The 27,181-nt window shown below is 40.9% G+C and overlaps 2 protein-coding genes across 2 annotated transcripts; one reads left to right on the top strand and one right to left on the bottom strand.

Moving 5' to 3' along the window:
• Window positions 1-2,120: 2,120 nt before the first annotated feature.
• CMKLR2 (chemerin chemokine-like receptor 2) lies at window positions 2,121-14,535 on the top strand. Its single transcript, XM_081242546.1, has 2 exons — window positions 2,121-2,147; window positions 13,356-14,535. Exon 2 carries the CDS (start codon window positions 13,384-13,386, stop codon window positions 14,449-14,451), a length of 1,068 nt encoding a protein of 355 aa, XP_081098672.1. The 5' UTR covers window positions 2,121-2,147; window positions 13,356-13,383; the 3' UTR covers window positions 14,452-14,535.
• Window positions 14,536-23,053: 8,518 nt separating this feature from the next.
• On the bottom strand, window positions 23,054-27,053 carry EEF1B2 (eukaryotic translation elongation factor 1 beta 2). Its single transcript, XM_081242011.1, has 7 exons — window positions 26,975-27,053; window positions 26,609-26,756; window positions 26,001-26,123; window positions 24,254-24,380; window positions 23,909-23,975; window positions 23,365-23,490; window positions 23,054-23,252 (listed from the first exon to the last, which is right to left on the bottom strand). Exons 2-7 carry the CDS (start codon window positions 26,686-26,688, stop codon window positions 23,098-23,100), a joined length of 678 nt encoding a protein of 225 aa, XP_081098137.1. The 5' UTR covers window positions 26,689-26,756; window positions 26,975-27,053; the 3' UTR covers window positions 23,054-23,097.
• Between the last annotated feature and the right edge of the window lie 128 nt (window positions 27,054-27,181).

The raw sequence follows: 27,181 nt of genomic DNA, 5'->3' as shown, positions 1-27,181 counted from the left end.
GCATGATGTCTCTAAACCATCGCAATAATGATTCTGGAACTCAACTGTTTGTTTACTGTCAATGGGCAAATCTTTCAACTGGTGCTTTATCTTCCACTACTACATTTGATCCTATACTCCCTCCTATATCTCCTTCTAAGTGAAAAAAAGCAGAAATATTTTCAGGCATAATCTTGTATGAATGGGAGGAAGTTCTAGAATTGTTGCCCCTCCCACCTCCCCCCACTTTTTTGCTTCTGTCTTGAAAAAACATTACCGTTGCTACCAAAACAAGTTTCCCTTCCACCGGCTTTACCAAGTTCACTAACTATCTCTCTGGATGATGAATAGTTTTGTGAAGTGTCTGCAACTTCAATACATTTTGCAAATTACTTGAGTGTTGTTCCTTCTTTTTTTTAAAAAAGGAAATATCTTGATACAAATTGAAATAAACATATAATAGCTGCTAATTCAGTTTCTATCCTAAACTGGGTATTCTTCCTAGATTTCTATCAGTGTTATTGACAATATGTGATTAAGGCCAAAACATTTTTAGTGCCAAGTAATGATGAAAGAGAAAACAGAGGTACATTTCGGTAGCAGCACAAACTTCCACTCAGTGTCCCTGAGTTTTCTGAAGCATATCTTTGTCTGCAGAGATTTCAGGTCATGGTTAACGATTTTAGACGCAGACCAACATAGTCATGTACAACCTTTTTTATTGTCTAAACCATAGATGGTATCTATTTTTGAGCAGTTTAATAATCTGGTAGGTATTCTGTTGTGGCTGCTGCTTCCAAGATCAGTTCTTCAGTAGACATAACATTTCCCAGAAGACCCTTAAAAGGATTAAAGCTCTAGTTTTGACTGCTTATGTGGATGAAAGTTATTCACGACATAAATTGAACAATTCAGATCTCCAGTAGCTATCTAGTCATATGCCCTACAAAAATAGAGTTACAGAAGTCCTATGGCATCAAGGTTTCCAAATTAAGTGCCTACTTCTTCTTGCTAAAAAATTATTTGCATACATAGAAATCACTTTTTAAGGAAATTTAGGGATTTCTGCTCTGACCAAGGCTTTGAAACATTACATTGCTAATGGTGGTGATTCTTTCCCAGACTCTAGAAAAAATTTGGAGAAAAGTGAGGAAAAGACCTAGACCTTTAACAAAAGCTGAAAATAGCTTTTTTAAAAAGTAAGAGAGGGCTTCCCTGGTGGCGCGGTGGTTGAGAGTCCGCCTGCCGATGCAGGGGACGCGGGTTCGTGCCCCGGTCTGGGAAGATCCCACATGCCGCGGAGCGGCTGGGCCCGTGAGCCATGGCTGCTGAGCCTGCGCATCTGGAGCCTGTGCTCTGCAAGGGGAGGGGCCACAACAGTGAGAGGCCCGCCTACCGCAAAAAAAAAAAAAAAAAAAAAAAGTAAGAGAAATATAATGCTTTACAGTATCTATTTTCTCACCACTCTTGGTCAGATATGGGGATAATAGTGGCCTTTGGGGGCTCGACATAGGGGTCCCCCAACTGCCTTCAGAAGGCAGGCATCTAACAAGGTGTGATCTCAATACAGATCAATGTTTTTCAAAATATAAAACACACAAAACAAGTTTTAAAATCTGTACTTAAATCTTCTCATTTTTCTCCTGAAGTTATACAGAGAAATCCCGTTATCTTTCTACTTTCCCTCTACCCCCCTCCATTGTGTACTGCTTTTAGTCTTAAACTGGTAGTAATCAATAGCTATACTTATTGAGCATGCTTTCTGTGCCGGGCACTGACCTAGCCACTTTCTGAGGATTTCCTTTTGTGATCATCATTAGCAACCCTATGAGTTAGAACTATTACTACTCTCATTTTACAAATGAGGGAACTGAGGCTTCAAGGTAGTAGGTGATTTGTCTAAGATTCCACAGCCAGGAAGAAATAGACTGGGATTTGAAGGCAGGCATTCTGATTCCAGAGGCGATAGACCACTTTATGGCCTGATATTTAAATTTTACCCATGTGTTCATTATCTTAAAGTCTTGCAAAGAAATTAAGCCTGAAAGTTCCTCCCTGACCCAAGGTTAATCATTCACTCTGTTTTCCTCCCCACAATCAACAGAGCCATACAGATTGTGCAAATCGGGACACAAACTTCTGGGTGGAGCATTAAAATCAACTGTTATGTAAGTAGGCGTTAACCTTTTAAATATGTGCTGTGTCCTCTTAAACTGTCCTAGTGAAGCCTGAGGATAGGACATGCAAGTCAGCCTGCAAGTGCCTTTTATGAAAAGACCTTGATCCCAGCAGAGTGAAAATAGGTATCATTTCACGTGCACTTGATTCAACTGTATTTTTTTCATAAAGAAAACATTTTCTCTTCCCCCACCCCATTGCCTTTAAAATGGAATAAAACATTTGTATGCCTGAAATTAGCTATAGTTTTTCTATCCAGGGTTGGTTTTCAATGACAACTCAATAAAAAAAGTTATTGTGAAGGTTATCCTAGCTTAGCTAAGCTTCCTGAAAGCTTCTATTAATCTCCTAAATGAATGTCTTTCAAATAAGTCTCCCTCATCTCCATTCTAACTTTCACTGCCTATGGCCCTTCCATCTTTGACTTCAATTGCGGCAATATCTCCCAAACTGCTACCAGATGATCTTTACAAAAACAAAAATTCAGCGATGCCACTCCCTGCTACATTTTTATTTGCTCCCAGCTGACAATGGAATAAAATCCAAATGCTTACGTATGACCTTCAAAGGCCTTCATTACCAAAACACTCCCTTTTTTTGTTGTGTCTTTTCCAGCCAAACCAAAACACTTACATTTATCCTAATAAGCCAAAGAATATTGTCATTTGTCTTAAAGTATGGCATTAAGCAATAAATGACATGGGAGCTACAGATAGGCAAGATGCTTCTCTTATTCCACGTGAGGCTATGCCAGGCCTTGGGGTGGAAAGGTGCAATCCAACAATTACCTTTCTACCACCTCCCAACCCCAGGAACCATCAATATTACACTCAACCTTCAATTTCCATTTAAAACTCCCTTGTTTCTCTTGGGTGAATAAACAGGGAATCTTTATAAAATACTACTGTGCCCCAACACCTTCCAAGCAGAGATCGTTTTTCCAAAGGGTAGCAAAATATTCTGCAGGTGCCAAACATCTTGAGCACACACTGGGGTGTGGTATACAGTTTATATTTGATAGTTAGTGGAAAATATTGAGCAATGACCTCAAATAACTCCCCCCACCCTCACACACACACACACACACACACACACACACACACACACATGCTTTTCAACAAAATCTCTCTTCCCTAAGTAGATGGCTCTTGAAAAGTAAAGTTTGCTGACCATGTATGTTTGCCGGGTAATGGATCTGTGGTTTTCACCAAAGAGTTTCTCTCTCATGTCCATTGATTCTTTCTACTCATTCCTGTCATTCAATCAGAAGCAGAGTACAGGTTCCCTCAAGCTCCCCTGTTCTTTTCACGGGAGATGCATTTTACAGGAAATACATTCTTGAGTTCTTTTTTATCAGGGTGTATGGGGAACTCTACAAAGGCAGTCCACGTAGACAACTGTCAGCAACACCAAATCCTTCTCTCTGATCAAAGCAGATAAGAGCCTAAATTCTCTTAAGGTTCTGTTAGGTATACATTTCTGCAATGGTCCATGAAAACCCATCTAACTCAACGATATGGAACTAAATTGAACCTCTCTACATTCACCAAATGTTTCTGCCAGAAAGAATCTTTGTGTCTTGTCAAGGTGGATAAACAAAATGTTTCCCTCTACAGCCAAGCCTCATTTAAAACCACATTTAAAAGTTTAATGATACACATTTCTACCAGACGTCCTTTCCCCAAATCATCTGGATTTTATAGACTATTTATCACTATTCTTTCTGCCAGAACTCTTTGTTGTGAAATCTGTTTATTCAGAAGAGAGTTTCAGCTTTACCATCTATTAAATCTGCATAGATAAGAAACCAGTTTGTTTAATTCAATAAACAGTTCTGTGCTCCAGAACTAGATATTTGTCACTTGAGTATGGAAGTAAATGTAACCCAGGAATGTGATAACTTGGTTCCTCACAGCAGCTGAATCCCTGTAGTAAATATGCCTCTTCACATTCTTTGGAAACCAAACCACAAACTTGAGGGGTGCTTCTCTGAACTTTGCTCCACACCAAGCATTTTTCACACATTTCTAATGGACTTGGGTGGACCTGTTTATATTCATGTCCACAATGCAGCTTGGCACTCACTTCAGTGGCTACTCTAAAGATTTAAGATCATATAGATCTTTATTAGTCTTTATTTCAGTCAGAATTATTTATTTGCCTTTCAGCAACATATATGTTTTAAGACAAATACAGTAGCTATTTCCTCTTTTCAGTCAAGTCTAAAGCCTCATTCTGGCATTGTTACTGTGCTCTTCTAAACTGAGAAAAAAATATGACATCTCAATGGAAAGTCACTGCCAGCCAAGACAGTTTGACTCTTCCTATTTAATAAATGACAGTGTTTCCTTTAAACCTGGATTTAAAGACCTAAGTCCGCCTGCTACCCGTCTTCACTTCTGGTTACTGCCTAGCAAGGCTTTTTTCTATTACCCAGATATCCCTCTAGTTTCACCTCTGCGTCTCTGGGAGATTGGGATTGACATATATACACTAATATGTATAAAATGGATAACTAGTAAGAACCTGCTGTATAAAAAATAAAATAAAATATGAAAAAAAGTTGTGTATACATATATATATATATATATGTATGTATATGCATATGTATGTACCTGTGTACGTATATATTTAGCCACATGGTGAAACTGAGGGCAAATTTCCCCATATTTTCTTTCTGCACCTCTTTTTGCTCTTTCTCTCTTATCTCATTAAGAATAAACAGATCAGGGGCTTCCCTGGTGGTGCAGTGGTTGAGAGTCTGCCTGCTGATGCAGGGGACACGGGTTCGTGCCCCGGTCTGGGAAGATCCCACATGCCGCGGAGCGGCTGGGCCCATGAGCCATGGCCACTGGGCCTGCGCGTCCGGAGCCTGTGCTCCGCAACGAGAGAGGCTGCAGTGGTGAGAGGCCCGCGTACCGCAAAAAAAAAAAAAAAGAATAAACAGATCAGTATAACACATCATGACGGATGATACAGCAAAACATCAGTTTTTAAAAGTTTAAAAATACATGTTCTTAAATGTAGGTCCTTAAATTTAAATTGGCAGAAATGCCCAAGGCAGTAACCTTTCTTTGCAGACCACATTTTTACTTTGAGATTGCAGATATTATCTTGAGATTGCATTATCACACTTCATTTGCACCCTCATATGTGTATAGTTTTATTTTTTTCAATAATTTTATTTCTTTTTTTAAATAAATTTATTTATTTTATTTATTTTTGGCTGCGTTGGGTCTTGGTTGCTGCGCGCAGGCTTTCTCTAGTTGCAGCGAGCGGGGGCTACTCTTCTTTGCAGTGCTCAAGCCTCTCATTGCAGTGGCTTCTCTTGTTGCGGAGCACAGGCTCTAGGCATGCGGGCTTCAGTAGTTGTGGCTTGTGGGCTCTAGAGCACAGGGTCAGTAGTTGTGGCGCACGGGCTTAGTTGCTCCACAGCATGTGGGATCTTCCCGGACCAGGGCTTGAACCCATGTGCCCTGCATTGGCAGGTGGATTCTTAACCACTGCGCCACCAGGGAAGCCCAATAATTTTATTTCTTACTATATGCAAGGCATAGTGTTAGCAAAGACTTCAAATTCAAGTACTGAGAGCATCCTGGAAAGTGTCATAAATGAGTGATTTGGAAGTGGTGGTGACCATGGCAAGTCAGAGTACATACCTTGTCTGGAGAGGAATGCAAATGCTGTTACAGAAAATACAGGCCCATTATTACCAGATGATACAAATTATCAAAAGAAGCTAAAAATTGCAATATTTTTGTGAAGTCTATTAATGTTTAATATTAGCATCTACACCAAACATCTTTAACACTTTTTCAACCACAGACACACAGACCAACACACAGACTAACAGTCTGCAACCTCTATAAAACAGTTGGTTGGTAGTGGGATAGAGCAGACCAGGCTAAGCCAGGACTCCGAGATGAAGGTGCCCACGGGAAAAGAGCAGATTCAGCAGCAAGAGATAGAAGAAAGGAGTTCAGACTGAGCTCAGTGTGTGTAGATCAGGGTTTCTTAACTTTGGCATCCTTGACTTTTGGGGCAAGGTCATTCTTTGTTGTGGGGAGCTGTCTATTACAGGGTGCTTAGCAGCATCCCTGGCCTCTACTCACTAGATACCAGTAGCATTTTCCCCCGCATCCTTCATCCCCTGTTGTGACAATCAACAATGTCTCTAGACATTGTCAAATATTCCCCTGGGAGGCAAAACTGTCCCTGGTTGAGTACCGCTGGTACAGATGTTGGTGGTAATAAGGGATGAGAATTAGTGTCAGAGCAATGCCTCCTGGGGTAGTAAGTCAGTAGTCTAACCGGTGTGGGAGAGAAGCATGGATCCTCCCAGAGAGCAAAGGAGCCGAGTCACGGAAATGTGGTAGCAGAGGTCAGTGTCCTCCAGAGGACCTAAGGTGTAGCAATCCAGAACTGGAACCTGGGAGCAAGGACTAGGAACGAGGCAACAACCCATTACCAAATCAGAGAATGAAGTAGAAAGAGAACCATGGATCCGGATGACTGCCAGGTTACACTTTGAATAAGGAGCATATTTGAGTTCAAGTCTGGGGCAGAGCAGAGCTTACAGGTAGGAGTTGAAAGGCCCAAACTGTGGGACGTAGAGCAATGATGAGGCGGGGACATAGGGATCTAATGAGAGGTGGCAGAAGACAGGGTGAGGGTCATTTATCAGGGAGTTTACTCACCATTCCTCCCGAGAACCAGCTTTGTTACAGCTCCAAGGAATAGCTCTGGTTCTAGGTTATGATCCATTTCTTTGCCTTTCTTATCATGGTCCTCCATAGTAACTCTAACAGAAACCCAGTAAGGTGAGGAACTTGTACATAGCATCTTTTTTCCTGGAGAAAAAAAGAGGTGTCTCAACTCTTAGAGTCAATCTCTTATATCAATTTGGAGAAGGTTAAAATGAGGATCTATGGAGAGGCCCCGAGTAGCATTAAATCTTATGGTTGCCTTGCTGGGACAAAGAGGCAAGTCATTCTCAGAGGCCAAGTCAGAGTTTCTATTTCCATTTTATTTTTATTTATTTATTTGTTTGTTTTTTGAGATTATGGAAGTCAATTTTTATTTTCTCCTTTTATACTTTTCTAACTTTTCTACAATGAACATTTACTATGTTTATACACAGAAGATAAAAACTAATATATATGTGTGTTGTTTATTCAATTCTTTAATTATAAGACAAGACAGAGATCACTTCTTCCAGAAAGCCTTCTCTGAATTTCTTTTTTTCTTTTCCTTTTTTATTGTGGGAAAATATATGTAACGTAAAATTTACCATTTTAACCATTTTAAATGTACACTTCTGTAGCATTAAATACGTTCACATCGTTGTACAACCATCACCATTATCCACCTCCAGAACTTTTTCACCTTCTCCAACTGAAACTCTGTACCCATTAAACAATAAATCCCCATTTCCATTCTTCCCCTAGTCCCTAGCAACAACCATTCTACTTTTTGTCTCTATGAATCTGAATAGTTATGCATACAAGAACAATCATACGTTTGTCCTTTTGTTCCTGTCTTATTTAATGTATAGCCTCCTCCTGTACTTTTGAAAAGCTCAGAGTCTTCAAAGAGTTTGCCTTCCCCAGAGGTCACAAATGTATAGCTGGGCTGAATACAGCCCACAACTATTTCGTTTTAAAACAGTAGTTTAGGAGTTGGAAACTTTTCACATTAAAAATATAGATATTCAGGGCTTCCCTGGTGGCACAGTGGTTGAGAGTCCGCCTGCCGATGCGGGGGACGCAGGTTCGTGCCCCGGTCCGGGAAGATCCCACATGCCGCGGAGCGGCTGGGCCCGTGAGCCATGAGCCTGCGCGTCCGGAGCCTGTGCTCCGCGACGGGAAAGGCCACAGCAGTGAGAGGCCCGCGTACGGCAAAAAATATATATAGAGAGATATATAGATATATATAGATATTCAGCCATTTGTCAAAAACTCTGGCAACACTAAGCCCTCATTTCCCACGTGGAAGCAGTTGGCTGGAACTGAGTAGCTGCTCTCCACTGAAAGCAAGTCCACTGCTCTTTGGTTTACCCAAATCCCATTGTCTCCCCAACTTGGACTGTTGTATCCATTAAAGTTACCTGCCCTTGGGACATTTAAATTATGAAATAAAGGGCAGAGGTTGTTCAACTCTGCCCAAATAACATAGGTCTATTACAACTCTAGATCTGCCCCTCATTTCCTTACAAAGCAGGAGTCTTACCAGACTACTGTAATCAATTGAATCAATTGCAAAAACTCTCTCACATTCTGTTTTGATGGCTAAAAAGGATGTTCATTAAATGACTCCCTGACTACTGCTGGGGTAAAAGAGATCCTCCTTAGAAAGCCAGCTTTTTCCTCTTTCTGCTCTCCCTAAGGGAAGCTCCCCTCTCTTTCTTCCGGAAGCCATGACAATTGTTAGGAATAGTTCTCACCTCAAGGGTTTCTTATAACATCTTTCACAGGAGGTGAGCACTGACAAGTCTCCACCACAGTGCTTAAAGTCAAGGCCTAGAGAAGCTATATTAGTTAGGATACAGGTTCAGCTGCTTTAAAAGAATAGTGGGGGAACTATTTTCTCACTTAGTAATCCAGAAGGAGGCGGTTCAGAGAAGTAGGGCAGCTCTGCTCCATGAGGTCATCCAGGGACCCAGGCTTCTATCTTGTGAACAATCATGTTTTCCTTATCCACCTGGTACACGATGGCTCATCACTGCCTCCTCATTCAGCCAATGAGAAGAAGAGAAAGAGGGTAGGGGAAGGCCCGAGACTTTGGCATAGAACAAAGAGGTCAAAACATCTTGTTGCATGTACAAGCCAAGAACTGCCAAAGTCTGCCAACAAACCACTGGAATCTAGACAAGAAGCATGGAACAAATTCTCACTGATAGCCCTCAGAAGGAAACAACCCTGCCTACACCTTGATTTCAGTTTTCTCCAGACTTTGAAACAATAACTTTGTTATTTTAAGCTATCCAGTTTAGAGTACTTTGTTACGGTAGCCCTGGGAAACGAATACAGTTAGTTAGTCTCTAGATATTTGGGTAGGTCTAAGTAAGGTTTGGAAATTCTATCTGGAGGTGCCTATAAACTATAAAGCAATATACAAACAAGGTACAATAATTAAGCAAGAATATGCCCTCAAGGGTTAACTGTCTCTAGCCAAGGACTTGGTAGGATAGTTGCTGAATTCTGCCTTACTTCTCACTTTTCTCCATCCCACCCCTCCCTCTCACCATCACCAGCACACAAAAACATCTACTCAAGTCCAAGGGGAATTCCTAGCTTATACTTGTTGTGAAGGATTCAGCTGGGCAGTATTCAGCTCCTTTTTTTTTTTTTTTTTTTTTTTTTGTATAATGCTGTAAAAAGCTGCATTTATTGCAATTTTTTTCTTTCTTTTTTTTTGAATTTTATTTTTTTTATACAGCAGGTTCTTATTAGTTATCCATTTTATACACATCAGTGTATACATGTCAATCCCAATCTCCCAATTCATCACACCACCCCCCACCACCCCCAGCTTTCCCCTCTTGGTGTCCATATGTTTGTTCTCTACTTCTGTGTCTCTATTTCTGCCCTGCAAACCAGTTCATCTGTACCATTTTTCTGGATTCCACATATATGTATTAATACACGATATTTGTTTTTCTCTTTCTGACTTACTTCACTCTGTATGACAGTCTCTAAGTCCATCCATGTCTCTACAAATGACCCAACTTTGTTCCTTTTTATGGCTGAGTAATATTCCATTGTATATATGTACCACATCTTCTTTATCCATTCTTCTGTCTATGGGCATTTAGGTTGCTTCCATGACCTGGCTATTGTAAATAGTGCTGCAATGAACATTGGGGTGCCTGTGTCTTTTTGAACTGTGGTTTTCTCTGGGTATATGGCCAGTAGTGGGGTTGCTGGGTCATATGGTAGTTCTATTTTTAGTTTTTTAAGGAACCTCCTTACTGTTCTCCATGGTGACTGTATCAATTTACATTCCCACCAACAGTGCAGGAGGGTTCCCTTTTCTCCACACAGTATTCAGCTCCTCTTGAAGATCTTTCTCCAAGCCTGAACTGGTCATTGCATCTAACCTACTCATCTGCTTTCTGGAAGATTAGGAATTTCTCTGGAACAAGGGTTTCTGTTTGAAGGGATTCTGTTCGGAAAAATCACTCATCCTCAAGGTACCTCCCCCTGCCCCAAGAGAAATGGGATGAGGGGTGGTTGGTACCCTTCAGCAGGCCCTGCGACCATTCTGGCCCAGCACAGTCAGCAATGACTTTGTAAGCTCCTGACTTGCTGAGGATAGTGGTTTTGTGTAATTAGAAGTCCTCCACTGGCTTTTCTTTGTTTGGGGAATCAAGTTCCATCTACTCACTGCTTAGGGTTTTGTAAGGTGATTTAGGGCCATTTGACTTCAGAATTGCTCATAGCCTAAAAGAATAGGTCATAGGCACCAGAAAGGTAAGGGTGTCTTAGTATACAGGCAGAAAACCAAGACAGGGCGTTGGAGGTTAGGCTGGAAAGGATTTGACACGGAGGGGGTTCAGCTACCAGAAGGAGTGAAGAGGGCAGAGTAAGGTCCCAGACCTGAAAGAAAAGGGTGGCAAGAAAGAAGCCAGTCTTGGACACATGAAGGAAAGGACTGAGTGACAAGGAACAAGTCTAGATCTTGAGGATAGAACTGTGGGTCAAGGCCAGAGAGATTCTGGCAATGAGAGTGTCTTAGGGGTGAACTCACAAACTCTCACCTGAGGCTTTAAAATTACACTTGGTTCTGAACAGGCTTTATAGCAGAGCCAATTATTTACTGAGCACATGTTGAGCACCTGTGAGACGTTAAGACCTGTACTAGGCACTGTGGGTTACAGTGAGATGACAGTCATTCTCAAGGAGTTCACAGTTTGGTAGGGCAGGAATTAAAGAGAAATCAATGACAGTATAGTGTATTAAGTACAATAAGAGAAGTATGGCAGAAGAGGGGAATGTGGTAGTTGTTAAGAGCCCAGGATCTGGGTCCAACAGATTTGAATTTAGATCTTGACTCTCCAATTATAGGTTGCGTGAAAGTGGGAAAGCCACTAAGCTTCTTGAAGCTTCAGTATTTTTTCTTGGAGATGGAAATAACAATAGTACTTATCCACTTTATATGATTCTTTCAAGGGTCAAATTAGATCATACGTGCCTGGCATCTAGTAAATTCCCAATAGCATTGACTATTGTGTGTAATAATAGTTGTTATTATGTATTATAATAATCTGGGGGAAGGTAATGTCAGAAAATGTTTCCAAGAAAAGGTGGGATTTGAGCTGAATGTTGAAAAATAAAGAGAAGTTAGCTGGGTCTGGGGTTGGGAGAATGCTAATGAAGTGCTTTTGTTTTTAACTATGCTCTGCCAGATTCCTCAAATGCTAAATTTTAGGTAGGATGATGACTTTAGTGAATTGAGTCTGAGCTGGCTGTGAGCAACACAAGATGTTCTGACCTCTTTATTCTAACCCTACTATAATCTCAAATCTTACATATTTGCCCCATTAATGATTATAGCTCCATGAAATGAATATAACTATTAGTCTTTTTTCTACTTGATTTTGAATACTACAGATACAAATAACACAAAATAAATTGATGAAGCTATATTTACACCCAGTAAACATTTTTGGTTGAAAAATTGACATTCAACTCTTCTTAACACAGGAAACTGGACTTGATAGCAGGGAAGAAAAAAAAAAAAGGCCACAAAAGAAAACTTACTTCGCATGAAATTATAATAGATAACATTTGGTATGGATAAAAATAAACAAAATAGGGGTGAGATAGGCAGTGTGGGAGGGAGACGCAAGAGGGAGAAGATACGGGGATATACGTATATGTATAGCTGATTCACTTTGTTATACAGCAGAAACTAACACACCATTGTAAAGCAATTATACTCCAATAAAGATGTTAAAAAAATAAAGGGCTTCCCTGGTGGCGCAGTGGTTGAGAGTCCGCCTGACGATGCAAGGGACACGGGTTCGTGCCCCGGTCCGGGAAGATCCCACATGCCGCGGAGCGGCTAGGCCCGTGGGCCGTGGCCGCTGAGCCTGCACGTCCAGAGCCTGTGCTCCGCAACGGGAGAGGCCACAACAGTGAGAGGCCCGCGTACTGCAAAAATTAAATAAATAAATAAATAAAAATAAACAAAATAAAACTGATTAATAAATCAAATCTTTGTTGTAATGTAGAAAAGAATTACTTTGAGTTAATTCAAAACAAAGAAATTTCAGGAAAATAAAAAATTTAAATAAAGCTTAACTGCGCTCTATAAGAAATTAATATAGAAATTAAGTGGTCATAGTCAAGTTCATTCCAAAATATATCTTGTAGTTGAAAAGCCTTCCATATTGATATAATTCTGATGAACATATTTGAATTTATAAACCTAGAATCAAAACATCCATGGGTGCAAAACAGTGGGTCAAAACCTCCAGTGCTTGCCCATGACATCCAGGTGGATGAGCCAAAGAAGCAATTGGAACTCTGTCTAGATCTTAAGATGTCAGGGTACAAATAAGGATTTTGAAGTCATCACCGCATAAGTATTCATCTGTTTTCTTTTGCATCTTCCATAAAATAATAATGCCTGGTAAGAACTTAATAAATATTTGTTGAATGTTAGATTCTCTCTAGTCAGCCCTACAAGCATTATGAACATAGGAATTGTACCTATAGAGTCAATCATTTTAATTTAGCACTTACTGAATACTTTACAAAAATAAACTCTCACAGCTTTGAGAATAATTATAGCAAAACTTAGGTCCACTGAGACTTGGACACCTGGAGTGTTAATAACAAGTCCTACCAAGAAATATACTATTTCTCGTTCATAAGATGAAAAACATTTTTTTAACATATGATATTTCTTTAATGGTTGTAAGTCTATTCAGGTTTTGTTTCTGCTTGTGTCCATTTTGGAAGAGTACATTTTTTTCTAGGAAACATTTTGCCAAATATTTCAAATAAGTATTTTTTTCATAGCTTCCTCTCATTTAAAAAATCTCTACTTCTGTGGTTACGTCTCCCTTTTGGTCCTAAATTGTTATTAGTGTCTATTAAGATAAAATATTTTTATCCTTATGTTCTGTATCATTCACTAGACATTTGTTCTTTTAAAAATTGTTTTCTTTCCTTTTAAATTTGCTTCCATAGATTTCTTCATTCTGCATTTAGCAAGGTCATGGAAGATCTAGAGGAAACATTATTTGAAGACTTTGAGAACTACTCCTATGCCCTGGAATATTACTCCCCAGAGACTGATTTGGAGGAGAAAGCACACCTAGGAGTCATTCACTGGGTCTCCCTCGTGTTATACTGTTTGGCATTTGTTCTGGGCATTCCAGGAAATGCCCTTGTCATTTGGTTTACAGGATTCAAGTGGAAGAAGACAGTCACCACTCTCTGGTTCCTCAATCTAGCCATCGCAGATTTCATTTTTCTTCTCTTCTTGCCCCTGTACATCTCCTATGTGGCCATGAATTTCCACTGGCCCTTTGGCATCTGGTTGTGCAAGGCCAATTCCTTCATTGCCCAGTTGAACATGTTTGCCAGTGTTTTCTTCCTGACGGTGATAAGCCTGGACCGCTATATCTACTTGATCCACCCTGTCTTATCTCATCGGTACCGGACCCTAAGGAACTCTCTGATTGTTACTATAGTTGTTTGGCTTTTGGCTTCACTAATGGGTGGTCCAGCCCTGTTTTTCCGGGACACTCTGGAGTTCAGTAACCACACTCTTTGCTATAACAACTTCCACGAGCGTGATCCTGACCTCACGTTGATGAGGCATCATATTCTGACCTGGGTGAAAGTTATTGTTGGGTACATCTTCCCTCTTCTAACAATGAGCATTTGCTACTTGTGCCTCATCTTCAAGGTGAAGAAGCGAAGCATCCTGATCTCCAGTAAGCACTTCTGGACCATCCTGGCTGTGGTCACTGCCTTTTTGATTTGCTGGACTCCTTATCACCTGTTTAGCATTTGGGAACTCACGATTCACCACAATAGCTATTTCCACCAGGTGCTGCAGGCCGGAATCCCCCTCTCCACTGGCTTGGCATTCCTCAATAGTTGCTTGAACCCCATCCTTTATGTCCTAATTAGTAAGAAGTTCCAAGCACGCTTTCGGGCCTCAGTTGCTGAGATACTAAAATATACGCTGTGGGAAGTGAGCTGTTCTGGCACAGTAAGCGAACAGCTCAGGAACTCTGAAACCAAGAATCTGTGTCTCCTGGAAACAGCCCAGTGAATTCTTACTCTTGCACAAATCAGTATATGGCTTTTGTGTGGGTCCCCTGACAGGCGCTTTCGGATTGTTTGGGTCCAAGACATAGAGCTGACTGTATCTTTTTATTGTTTTTGGTCATTTTATTGGCATCATATTTTTCTATTGATATAAAACATAAGAAGGATCTTCAGTTTTTTTTCAGCAACTTAAATTATCTGTGTTATTCTTGCGAATTATACTGTAGTGGATTAACACTTTTTTCAATTTTAATGACTTTTTAAAAGTTCTAAATCTTAATATTAAATATATGACTAATTTCAAAAATATAAAAATATGTGTGCTTAAGCTCACTTTAATTTTGCACAAGTAACCTATTAGACCTAGTCTTAAAATACAACATATGTACTTAATTTCTTTATTTCATGTAATCTGTATATTGCATTTATGAATTAAAGTAATAGTTGGTTATAGTAGGTTAAAACTGTCCCAAAATCTAGTTGCTAAAAATAACAATTTATTATTATTATTATTATTATATCTCACAATTCTGAGGATCAGCAATTTAAAGAAGGCACAGAAGGGAGGTTCGCCCCTCTGCTTCGCAATATCCGGAGCCTCAGCTGGACCAGGATGACCCGACTGGCTGAGCAGCTCTCCTCCCTTCTCCCCATCCCCTTCCCTTCCTCTCCTTCCCCTCTCTCTCCTCCCCTTCCCTCCTCCCTTCTTCTCCTCTATCTTCTCCTCTCCTTTCTTCACAAGGGTATTCCAGCATGGCACCTCAGGGTTAGCCAGACTTATATGACAATGTAGGGCTCTAAGAGACCAGGGTAGAAATTTCTACTCCTCTTAAAGGCTATGCCAGACACTGGCACAGTATCACTTCCATGGTACTCTATTGACCAAAGCAGTCACTGGCCAGCTCAGATTCAAAGGGAGGGGACATACACCCTACCCCTCAATGGGGTTATATGCCCATCTTTAATCCCCCATGATATCATTATAAACATTAATGTTTTGGAAAATTCTGAGTATGTATATATGCAAATAAGTATAAGATTGCTATAAACATGAAACACTGACATCCAGATAGTAGATAGGCCAGCTCAATATCAGAATGATTTCAGGAAAATAAAGCATGTATGACGTATTGATATATTTCTACCTTCTATTCCTATAAGACCAATAAAGTATACCTTTAAGTCAGTGACCTCTTCATGGCGCAAATCTGTTGCATTTAAGACTAATAGTATTTTGACTTCTATTCATTTATGCCTTTAGCAAATAGATGAATAAGAGTTATACGGAACCATGGTAGACAGATACTGTGAGGGATGCCAAGATGCATAAGGTACTTATGGGGGTGAGATTAAGCTTGCATAAAAACAATCCTGAAACAAGGTAGACAGTAGTAAGTGCCGTAAGAGAGCCAAGACAAATGTAGACTGTTCAGAGGCAAGAGATGGCCTCCAGTGTGCAGGTCAAGAAACATTGGAAATCTATGTCCTTGCCGTTGGGGTTTCCTAAAGATCCTGCTCCTTTTCCACGTCTCTGTTTGTACCCTGTCTTTTATGAGTAAAAACTCTGCTATTTACTGCAATTTTTAAAACATTTAATTTTCTATAATTTCTCAGTTTTATTTTGAAAGTCGGGAGGGGAGCTATGTTATTCCTTGAATCGGTATCCTTTTTTATTTCATCTCATAGTTTTTAGAAATGCTAATATCAGATCACTTATTGGCTCTGTTCTTTACTGTTAGCCCCATGCAACAGTCAGATCTGGTTTGGAAATTATTCCAAGAAAAAAAATGTGTGGCATAGCTCAGCATATCCCAAGTTTCTTTCCTTCCCAAGATTCCTGGCTTCTGCCATACTCAGTATGGGTTAAGGGAAGACAAGGAAAGAAAGGCTCATTGTGAGTTTCCAGCCCTTTGTGCACCCTTGAACCCCACCCCTGCACCACCAGGGCTTGCAATATTCCACTCTGGTGTCCCCCTTGACCCTCAATGGACAGGCTCCCAGGATCAGGAGAAAAGCTGGAGGATCCAAGAAAAAAAAGAGAATTCTGTAGGTTCATCCCTAGTTTGGGCAAAGGGAGATGCTCACTCTCAAGGCTGGGGGAGAAAGAGGAAGGCTGAGGAGCAGGAAGGAAGGGGATTAAGCAACCAGGGGCAAAAGTACATTACAGAGCTGGTGGTGGTCTGCAAGTTACATTTCAGGGCGGTGCTTCCTAAGCTTTGTGAGTTAGGAACCCGGGCAGAGCTGTTCGTTTTTCCCATGTTGCGGGCACAGTATCTAGGGCCTGTGAGCTTTCCAGAGGCCTATGAAAATATTTGAGATCCTGAAAAGTATCATTGGTTCTAGAATAGAAAAAGAAAACTTGAGGGAATTCCCTGGTGGTCCAGTGGTTAGGACTCTGAGCTTTCCATGCCAGGGGCCTGGGTTCGATCCCTGGTCGGGGAACTAAGATCCTGTAAGGCTCGCAGCATGGCCAATAAATAAATAAATAAATAAATAAACAATAACTTGAAAAGTCAGAATAAAAACTCTGAATTCATTCGAAAATCGATTGAAAGTTATGGGTCCTTTCCCCAGAAAAATGCTTTTAAATAAAATTTCAGGGGATCCTTGTACCCTAGGCTAAGAACTCCAGTTTTAGTGGCTTTTTAAATAGCTGATAGTGGGGCTGTGACTTACAGGAATCTATTAGTAGAAAGTAGCAACCAGGGCAGGAACTTTCCAGCAGAAACAGGAGTTAATTTTTTATTCTCAGCTTGAGGGAAGATCTAAAGTATAGCATAGGACCCAAGCTTGGACCCAGCATTGGAGGCTCCCCAGCCAGCTTCCTCCCCTGGCAGCTGGGATCTGGATAGTGGGGCTCTCCAGGGGTCTAATGACCCCTAATGAGCAGGATGAGTGACTGAAAGGACAGAGGGGCTGGAGGAGAGGAGGGCACTGGGGCAATTTGAGGAGGAAGCAAGGAAGCTCAATGCCTAGTTGGCAGGAGAATAAAGAATCTCAGGGCTCCCAGGGACTGGGGCATAAACCCAACAAGACAGACCTGGCTCCCTCTCGATGGAAGGAAGCTCTTCGAAACAGTGGGCAAGTTTCAGGGACTCCAGAGGCAGGGTATCTGGCTTTGCATTATGGCTCCAATATATCCTAGCTCTATGACCTTGGCTAAATTAATCCAAATTTTCAGACCTCAGTTTCCCCCATCTGCAAAATGGGATCACAATAGTAGTAATTGCCACATAGGGTTATTATGAAAATTAAATGAATTGACACAGGTAAAGCACTAAAAGTGGTGCTTAGCCCTATAAATACCTATTATTAATATAATATTACCTGGTATTATACTTATTTGGTGAAACTCTTGGCACCTTCTGATACAGTAATTACCTAGTAAATGTTAGATCCCTTCTTCCTCTTGAATGAACGTAAAAATCTCATAGGAAGAATAAGGGAACTTACACAAAGAACTTCAAAATTTTATTAAAACATTCAAAGTTTATTGGGAATTCCCTGGTGGTCCAGTGGTTAAGACTCTGTGCTCTCACTGCCTAGGGCCTGGGTTCAATCCCTGGTCAGGGAACTAAGATCCCACAAGCCACGAGGTGTGGCCAAATAAATAATTTTCTAAAAAAATTTTTTTTTAATTTACACAGTTTATAAATACTATAAAAGGATATGGGCTGAGAGGCTGAAAGGGGCAGGAAAAAGACTGAAAGACTTCTTGAAAGAGGTAATTTAAGTGCATCTTGAAGAATGACTATAATTTTAACAAGTGCAGGTGAAAAAAGGCTATTTCAGGTAGGTGGCATAGCAAGAGCAAATGTTCAGAGGCTGGAAAACAGGCTGTATTCAGAAAAGAGAGACTAGTCCCATTTTATAGGGACAAAGTGAGGATAGAAGATTCCCAGGTTGGAATCAGGCTTGAATAGTAATTCATAGTTCTTCAATATTCTCACATATGAGCAGTAGTTCTTTAGGCGATGCATACGTAGAAGTGTACGGACAGTTACCTTTGATTTTTACTTTACTAAAAGCTACAGGCCAGGGCTTCCCTGGTGGCGCAGTGGTTGAGAGTCCGCCTGCCGATGCAGGGGACACGGGTTCGTGCCCCGGTCTGGGAAGATCCCACATGCCGCAGAGCGGCTGGGCCCGTGAGCCATGGCCGCTGAGCCTGTGCGTCCGGAGCCTGCGCTCCGCAAGGGGAGAGGCCACAGCGGTGAGAGGCCCGCATAACGCAAAAAAAAAAAAAAAAAAAAAAAAAAAAAAAAAGCTACAGGCCAATGACATTCCAAATGACTTCCATTTGGAACATTTTCTAAATGCAACTAATATCATCTATACAGGGCATGTATTGAGAGAATATCTGTTTAACTGTCTCAATTTTCATTTTAGGTTTACACTTACGTGATTTTAATGTTCTTACTTTTCCTAATTGAGGGTATGAAGAAAGGGTTACATGAAACAGAATCAAATTTCTGAAAGCAGGGATGAAGAACTTTCCCCATTATTGCCAATACATTATCTGGCCTATGAAGACCTGGATTTGAGTTCCTCCTCTCACTTACTAGGTGGACAACTGGGGAATCATCTTTCAGAGTTGTCTCCTCACCTGTAAGTGCTGATAACAGTGTTTGCCTTTATCTCACAGGCTTATAATGGGGTTCATATTAGACAGTGTATGTGAGGCATGCATTTTTTTTCTTTTTTTGTTCTAAGGACAATAACTGCCATTGCCAAATGCATTTGTTTGGAAAAAAATTATACATACATCCCAAAACACTGATGCAACTCTTTTTGGTATCTGTGTCTTTGTCCATAAGTTTATCTTTTCATAGTTAGTCAATGAAAAATCAAGCATTTTTCAATGCTGCTACAGTCTCCATTACTAAAGTAAATATATTAAATTTATAAAATGTTTCACATATGCCATAATTCAGCCCTTTCTGTTTATTAAAACAGTCCTCTTATTTCCCTGATTCTATCCACATCATCTCCAGATTGGAGCTCTGCCTTTTTCTTTTTTTTTACTGAAATATAGTTGACATACATTATATTAGTTTCAGGCATACAACATAGTGGTTTGACATCTATAAACATTAAAATTGATCACTACAGTAAGTCTGGTAATCACTTGTCACCATACAAAGTTATTACAATTTTACTGACTATATTCCCTAGGCTGTACATTATATCCCCGTGACTTATAACTGGAAGTTCGTCCCTCTTAATTCCTCTCATCTATTTCACCACCCTCCACCCCTCCCACCCACTCCCACCTCCACCTCTGCTCTGCTTTTGTCATTCTCTGGCTTGGAAACCAGGCTTCCCATTGCCCTCACAGAATGCGCCAGGCTATAATTCAGATGCCTCTACAACCTGGCCCTATCTAATCCCAAACGGACACTGCAAAATCCAGCCAAACTGGTCTAATTGCCTCCCAAACCTCTGTTCTCATTCTTGCCTTTATCATTCTGCCTTTCACACCATCCTGTTTTTTTTTTTTTTTTAAACGGATTACTTGATTAAGGTCTCTCCAGCTCAAGTCCTAACTCCTCCAAAAATACTTTTAATTCTAGCCTTCCCTGACCCTCTGACTTTTGGATTACTGTCAGCCCTTATCTGCAGGTTCTACACCCAGAGATTCAACCAATCACGAATCAAAAATATCTGAAAAAAGTCCAGGAAGTTGCAAAAAAGCAAAACTTGAATTTGTCGCCTGCTGGCAACTATTTACATACCATTTACATTGTACTAGGTATTATGAGTAGTCTAGAGATGATTTAATGCAGGAGGATGTTAGTAGGTTATATGCAAATACTACACCATTTTATATAAGGAACTTGAGCATCTGAGGATTTTGGTACCTGAGGGTTGGGGGTGGATCCTGGAACCAATCCCCCCTCCGATACTGAGGGACGACTGTACTTGTTTAATCACAAAATTACTTTTATTCTTAACAGTTTTAAGTATGTTTGAACCACCTCCCTTATGGTTATTTTCTTAATCCTTTTGTATTTTTATAGCATCTAACATAGTGAAATTAAATGAATGTTTCGAATTCCCACACTGTGCCCAGTCCTTGTTCTAGCGATGGCTGAATGTGAAAAAGAAACAAGGTTTCAGGGTCATGTAATCACTTATGGAGCATGCAAAAAAATGTGGGTTCTTATTCCAAAGCCAGAAACAGAAAAAAAAAAAAAAATCTCTTTATGTATACCCGTGCCTCCTGAACCCACTGGTTCAAAAACAGTTCATTCAGTATACTGGCTCACATGAATATGTAAGCACTGCTCGTAATAGCAAAACACTAAAAGCAAACTAAAAATCCAGTAACTAGACTGGTTCAGTAAAATATGAGACAACGGATTCTGTAACTGTTAAAAAATGAGGAAATCTTTTATGTACCAATACGAAATATCCAAGATATAATCTCCAAGATATCCAAGTCTATTTCTAGGGACAAAACTTAAGATGCAGAAGTTTGTGTCATATGCTACAATTAGCCTACACATATGCTTAGACTAGCTCTGGAAAGACCTAAAACACTGGTGACATTGGTTGCTTTTATTGAAGTGAATGGGAGACCTGGGGGACAGGGGAGATGTAACTGTATAACCTCTAGAATTCTGAATGATGCTAATGTATTATCTACCTTTTAAAATGACATTAAAAGATACCATTAAACACATTTTTTATTCAAGGCCGTGGAGTCAAGATCTTAAAGTCACATGCTTCATCATTATTTTAAGATTCACAAGACAGCTGTGGTTTGTTGACTATTTAAATCTTTTAACCACATTTTTAATCACTTTTTTATCATTAATAATTTTTAATACTTAATGTTTTGGCCAAGCTATTTGGTACTCAATTAAGCTGTTACTCATGTCACTGATTGTGAATTATTTTTGGCTATTTACTACTACACCTCTACTTTTCCACAGCATTTCCAGAATCCCCGGGCTCTCCTGTTCTCCAGAAAATAAAGTGCTGCCCTCTGCTGGCTCTCACGATACTGACAACCTGAAAATTTCCCCAGTGATTTTAGACTGGGTCTGTTGGACTAAACGTTAAAGGTGATTTTATTCATCAGTACATATATGTCCGATTGAGTACATTTTCTTTACAATTTAAACAATTTCCCATATTCAAGTTGGTTGGCCACATACAAAGAAAGTCAGATTGGGAGGGAAGAAAACAGCATCTGGTTCAGCTAGGAAAACCTGGACCTCAAACATTCAATCTCCTTGGCCTACAGAGACTACAAAATGAAGGCTTTTAGAGGTCTACAGTTCCCAAGCTCTACTTTTGTGAACACTACTACTGTAAAAAATATATACTCAAATGTTCGATACATTCCAAATTAACTGTTAAGATGCAGCGGTTTCCAATACTGGACTCACCTGACTACAGTAACACCATCCTCTGAGTACACTCACCTGCAGTGCCACCGTAGTACTTAAAGTCTCCACACCCCAAGAGGCTCAATCAGACTTACAAACCCAGGTAAGATGTCCCACCTCCACACCCAAGCCAGGCTTATGAACCGCAGCCGAGGGATCAGTCACCCGTATAGCCTCCCTCCCAGGACACACTACTACTCAAAACCACATGCTCAACACAACTTCCCCCTGAACAGTACAGGAGGCATCCCTTAAATTTGCAACATCTGCCTCGACAAACTCTGGGAATCCTCCCCTCCCCTGGGTTAGGTGTCCTTTAGTAAGTTGCACATGCCAATTCATAACATAAATTTTAGGTGGGATTTGTAAATGTGTGATTTTTTTTTTTAAAGTCACAAGTAACCCCTAACTTGAAGATGCTAGGTCACAACAAATTACTTTGTCAGCCACTGTAAGTCACTGGTTACTAACTATAAATTAGTCCTGGCATTTAATTCCTTTATCTCCAAATGTTTCATGACCTGGCAAATGACATTATTTGCTATGTGTATTGACCTGAGCACTTTCCTGTTTTTGACTCATTTCTCATGATTCTTTAAGGTACTCCCAACATTCACATCGAGGAAAGCCAGCTCAGATATTAAGTAACTTTGTAACCCCTTGCAAAGGGCAAGGTCTTCAACCATTATATATGGGACTAATTATCTAAAATCAAAACTCTTGGGAGTTCCCAGGTGGTCCAGTGGTTAGGACTGGCTGCTTTCACTGCCTTGGGCTGGGGTTCGATCCCTGGTCGGGGAACTAAGGTCCCGCAAGCCACGTGACATGGTCAAAAAAGAAAAAACGAAAAAACCTCTGACTACAAATTTTTCAGTCAAGTTTACCTCCCCAATTTCTTTTTAAAAACAAGGCAAATATAAATACTTGAAATACTGCAGTAAAAGTTGTATCATCGCATACTGAGGACATCACTCATGGGTAAAGAAGTTGTACTGAGTCCACTTCTGTTAATTTGTTTATAAAGTCTACATCTATGCATAGTCACAATATTTATAACAGGTAGTTCCCTCCTTTTTTGGGCTAAACGTCGAACGACAATGCGGACCCCAATTTATATGATTTATGAATTATCTATCCATTCAATTTCTTCCTTCAAAATGGAAGGAATATAAATGAATACCATCCTCTTAGTTAGGAGTCAAGAGCCAAGGGTGTCTTTCAGGCTTTTATTTCAGAGCGCTGACCCACGATGGAGTTCAGACCTTGTTGAAGGCAGCCACGTCCATGGACTGCACGTACTCGTCAAAAGCGGTGATCTGCTCCTCCAGCATGTCCGTTCCAACTTTATCGTCTTCAACTACACACTGTATTTGAAGTTTTTTAATTCCATACCCCACGGGAACTAGTTTCGCTGGAAAGAGCATCAAGAAAAATCTTAGTTAGAGAAGTCCTGTTGATGGACAAAGGTTGAAACTGTATGCAAACTCCAGATGCCAGTGTCAAAAGGCAAAGACTAAACTCACAAGAGCCCCAGACTAAGCCGTCTGCTTGAATGCTTCTGACGCACTCCTCTAGTTTTGCCATATCTGTCTCATCATCCCAAGGTTTCACATCTAGTAAGATGGAAGACTTGGCAACAAGTGCTGGTTCTAAAAAAGAGTACAAGAAACAGCATTATGCAACTAATTATTTTTGCCCTACTTCAAGACACTTAACAAATCTTAGTTTGTTTCTAAATGGATCATCTCCTTAGCCACATAAAACTATAGAAAATGCACCTTGTGTTTGTCACACATATGCCCACTTTCTATTTTGCTGAGAAAGAGGTGTTTAGTTGTGTAACAGTTTCTTTCCCACAGAGGAATGCCACAACTGCTACCATAAAAACAGCTGCAGACCAGTAGCTGTGGAAGTTTTGAAGCTCCACTTCAACAGAAGGTTCTGAAATACTGACATATTCAACGAATGGGGAGGAAAGGAAATTACTTTGGGGATCAGTCTTTGAAAAAGATTATTCACATTATTAGGAAAACAACTAAGTTAAACACAAATTATAAAATGACCTACTTTTGGCTTTCTTTGACTCATACTGTGCAAGGCGTTCTTCTCTTAGCCTCTTGGCTTCTTCACTTTCCTGTAAAGAAAAAATTTAATATACTTCACAAAGCTGGTTGTTCCTCAGCTTAAGGCTGGTGGGTCCTCAGATTAAAGCAGACCAGCTTTATCAGAAAAAAGCAAATCCATCATGAGCTCAGCCGAAAGACGGTGATTTGATTTTATTCATCATGTAGCCAGTGAGAATTTTTAAAAGGCAGATGATAAAGTGAAGCCAGGATTCAAACCCAGGCACTTTGGCTACAGAGCCTGTGCTTAAGCACAATGATACGCACAAATGTCAACTTATGCCATTACCTCCTCATCATCAGATCCAAAGAGATCAATGTCATCATCATCTTTACTATCTGTAGCTCCACTTTCTGTGGTGTCTTCCACATTAGCAGGGCCATACTTGCCCAAAGCTTTCTTCACTCCTGGCAGGCTTGAAAAAAAATTAATCAGCTAGCTACTATTAGGTCGGTATGATGTCCCTTTTCAAACAATACATGAGAACTTGTTTTCATTACAAGTTATCAATAGACCCCTTTTGTACCAAGAATCTACCCCTAAACATTCCCAGGTAAATGCTTTTATATGTTTAGCTCCTCAGCCAACAAACATTAGTAGCATGTGAAACACTATATTCAATATGCACAAAGATTTACTTTCAGAATGAGTATTTCTGTTTGAGATTTCATTAAGTATGCTCAGTTGCGTTCCTAGTGAACTGGAGTCCACCTGCCCAAACTTCCATCCTTGTTAGCAGTTTCAGAAGAATGGCAAAGGACTGAAAGAATGAGCCACCCCTCACACCAGAGGTGGGTCCCCCAGGCCAGGGTCAGGCACACTGGCGCAGGCCAGTGTGGGGAAAAGCTGAATTGCTGTTGTTGATGAACTAAAATTCATATTTTGTGGCAAGACAAGAAAAATTTAAACATAAAAATTTTCTCTGTTTGGACCACCTCCCTCCTCTATACTGTGTATCGTGCATCTGCATTAACCAGCCCTCCTGAGGAGATAACATTCCTTCTGAATCTTGAATCTTGGGCCATGATGACCCATGACCCACTACTCGCTTTGCACCTGTAGATCTGGATTGTATAAACTGTCAATAATACATTATTTAATGCACAACCTTGTCTCAAAAACTTATATGGGAAGTGAGAGAGTGGCATGGACATGTATACACTACCAAATGTAAAACAGATAGCTAGTGGGAAGCAGCTCGCATAGCACAGGGAGATCAGCTCGGTGCTTTGTGTCCACTTAGAGGGGTGGGATAGGGAGGGTGGGAGGGAGGAAGATGCAAGAGGGAAGAGATATGGGAACAGATGTATATGTATAACTGATTCACTTTGTTATAAAGCAGAAACTAACACACCATTGTAAAGCAATTATACTCCAATAAAGATGTTAAAAAAAACAAAACACAACACAAAAACCCAAAACAAAACAAAAACAAAACAAAAACTTATATGGACGGAGACTTCCCTGGTGGTGCAGTGGTTAAGAATCTCCCTGTAAATGCAGGGGACACGGGTTCGAGCCCTGGTCTGGGAAGATCCCACATGCCGTGGAGCAACTAAGCCCATGTACCACAACTACTGAAGCCACACAGGCCACAACTACTGAAGCCCACGCACCTAGAGCCTGTGCTCCGCAACAAGAGAAGCCACAACGATGAGAAGACTGCGCACCGCAACTAAGACCCCAACACAGCCACAAATAAATAAATTAATTTTAAAAAACCCACTTATATGCACAGAACAGTTTTCAGAGGTTTCTGATGGGCTTTTCACAGGTTATAATCCTCAGTGTGGCTTGAATAAAATTTTCTATTTCTTAGATTGACTAATTTTTTCTTCAAAATTGTCATGTTCTACTTGTTACATGAAAAAAATGGACGATTTCAGCCTCTTGGCCTTCTAAAGTCACAGAGAAATTTAGCTTACAATATCCCCACAAAACGAAAGTAGCTTGAACCCTAACTTGTCACGTGAAAACCCTGAGTTTGAGCTTAGAGAGCATTCTGTTCTTCAGATAAACACAAAGATACTTTTACCTGGCCTTTTCCTTTTCGTAAGATTTGATGTGATTATACCAACGTAGGGCATGACACAAGTCGGCAGGTGGTGGGCCCGAGACTGCTTCAAATACTGCCACATCTGCTTGTGACGGAACATACCTGACAACGATGCAAAAGTCATTACACACGCCTTTAAAAGAAAAACCACAAACACCAGCCAACGAACGACAAACGCTAGCTACGACCGTCAAATTAATTAGGGGCAATTCGCCCTCTTGTTACCGGGCTACCTAAGCAGCTTTAGTTTTCTGTAAAAAAATAAGTTCTTTAGGATCAGAGATCATTTATTTATTCTCCGAGCTATCCTAAGACACAACTGCTACTTAGACCTCAGAAATTGCAATCGCTAACGTGAACCTACAGGTTTACATTTGTTAACTGAGCAAAGACGCGGAAAAACGTGGTGGAGTCAAGTAAACCGAAACAAAGCACATTTTTAACCCTTCTCCCCTCGCAGTCCCCTCGCAGTCCCCTCCCTCGGGAGAGCCCTGGGGTCGGGCTTTCTTTCCTCCAGCCGCAGCCGAGGCCGCGCCACGTGGCACCACTGCTCCCGGCCCTGCCCAGACCCCGGCCCGTCAGCTCACCCTTCGATGTAGCTCTTGTCCGCCAAGTAGTCGTTGAGCACCTGGAGGCCGGCGGGACTTTTCAGGTCTCCAAAACCCATGGCGATGGCTGATAGGGAACTGGGCGGCAGCGGAGGAAAAGACGAGCGCAGACGGTCGCTGCCGAGCGCTGAGAGGAAAAAAGGCCCGCAACGAGGCCGGAAATGCCTTATATAGAGACGGAGGCGTTTCTCTCCGATGCCCCCAGCCACAGGTTAAAAGTAAAGTACGTTAAGATTTCTCAACGTAAAAATCCAGGGCTCTTAATTAATGGCCCACAAATTATCCGCCAAGCTTTCTTTGTGTTTGCAAATCAATTAATAAAATGGGCATTGCTTAAATTACTACCTCCGAGGTTTGCGAAGACGACCGGAACCGCCCGTTGAAGCGCCGGAAATGACGGAAGACGCTTGGCCTCGGCCGCCAGGTTACTTCCGGCGGAACTGAGGCTCCGAGCCGGCCCCCTTATCCCGCCCCCGCTTCCTCCCGGCTGCTACGCCCTCCACCCCGCCCTCTGTCAAGCTGACGGAAGTTGCCGAGCTCAATCTAAACGGG

This window comes from Mesoplodon bidens (genome assembly GCF_964165515.1).
Source record: "Mesoplodon bidens genome assembly, chromosome: 8".
NCBI classification, from domain to species: domain Eukaryota; kingdom Metazoa; phylum Chordata; class Mammalia; order Artiodactyla; family Ziphiidae; genus Mesoplodon; species Mesoplodon bidens.
The sequence above is the reverse complement of the archived record's forward strand: the minus strand, read 5'-3'. Positions and strand labels throughout refer to the sequence as shown.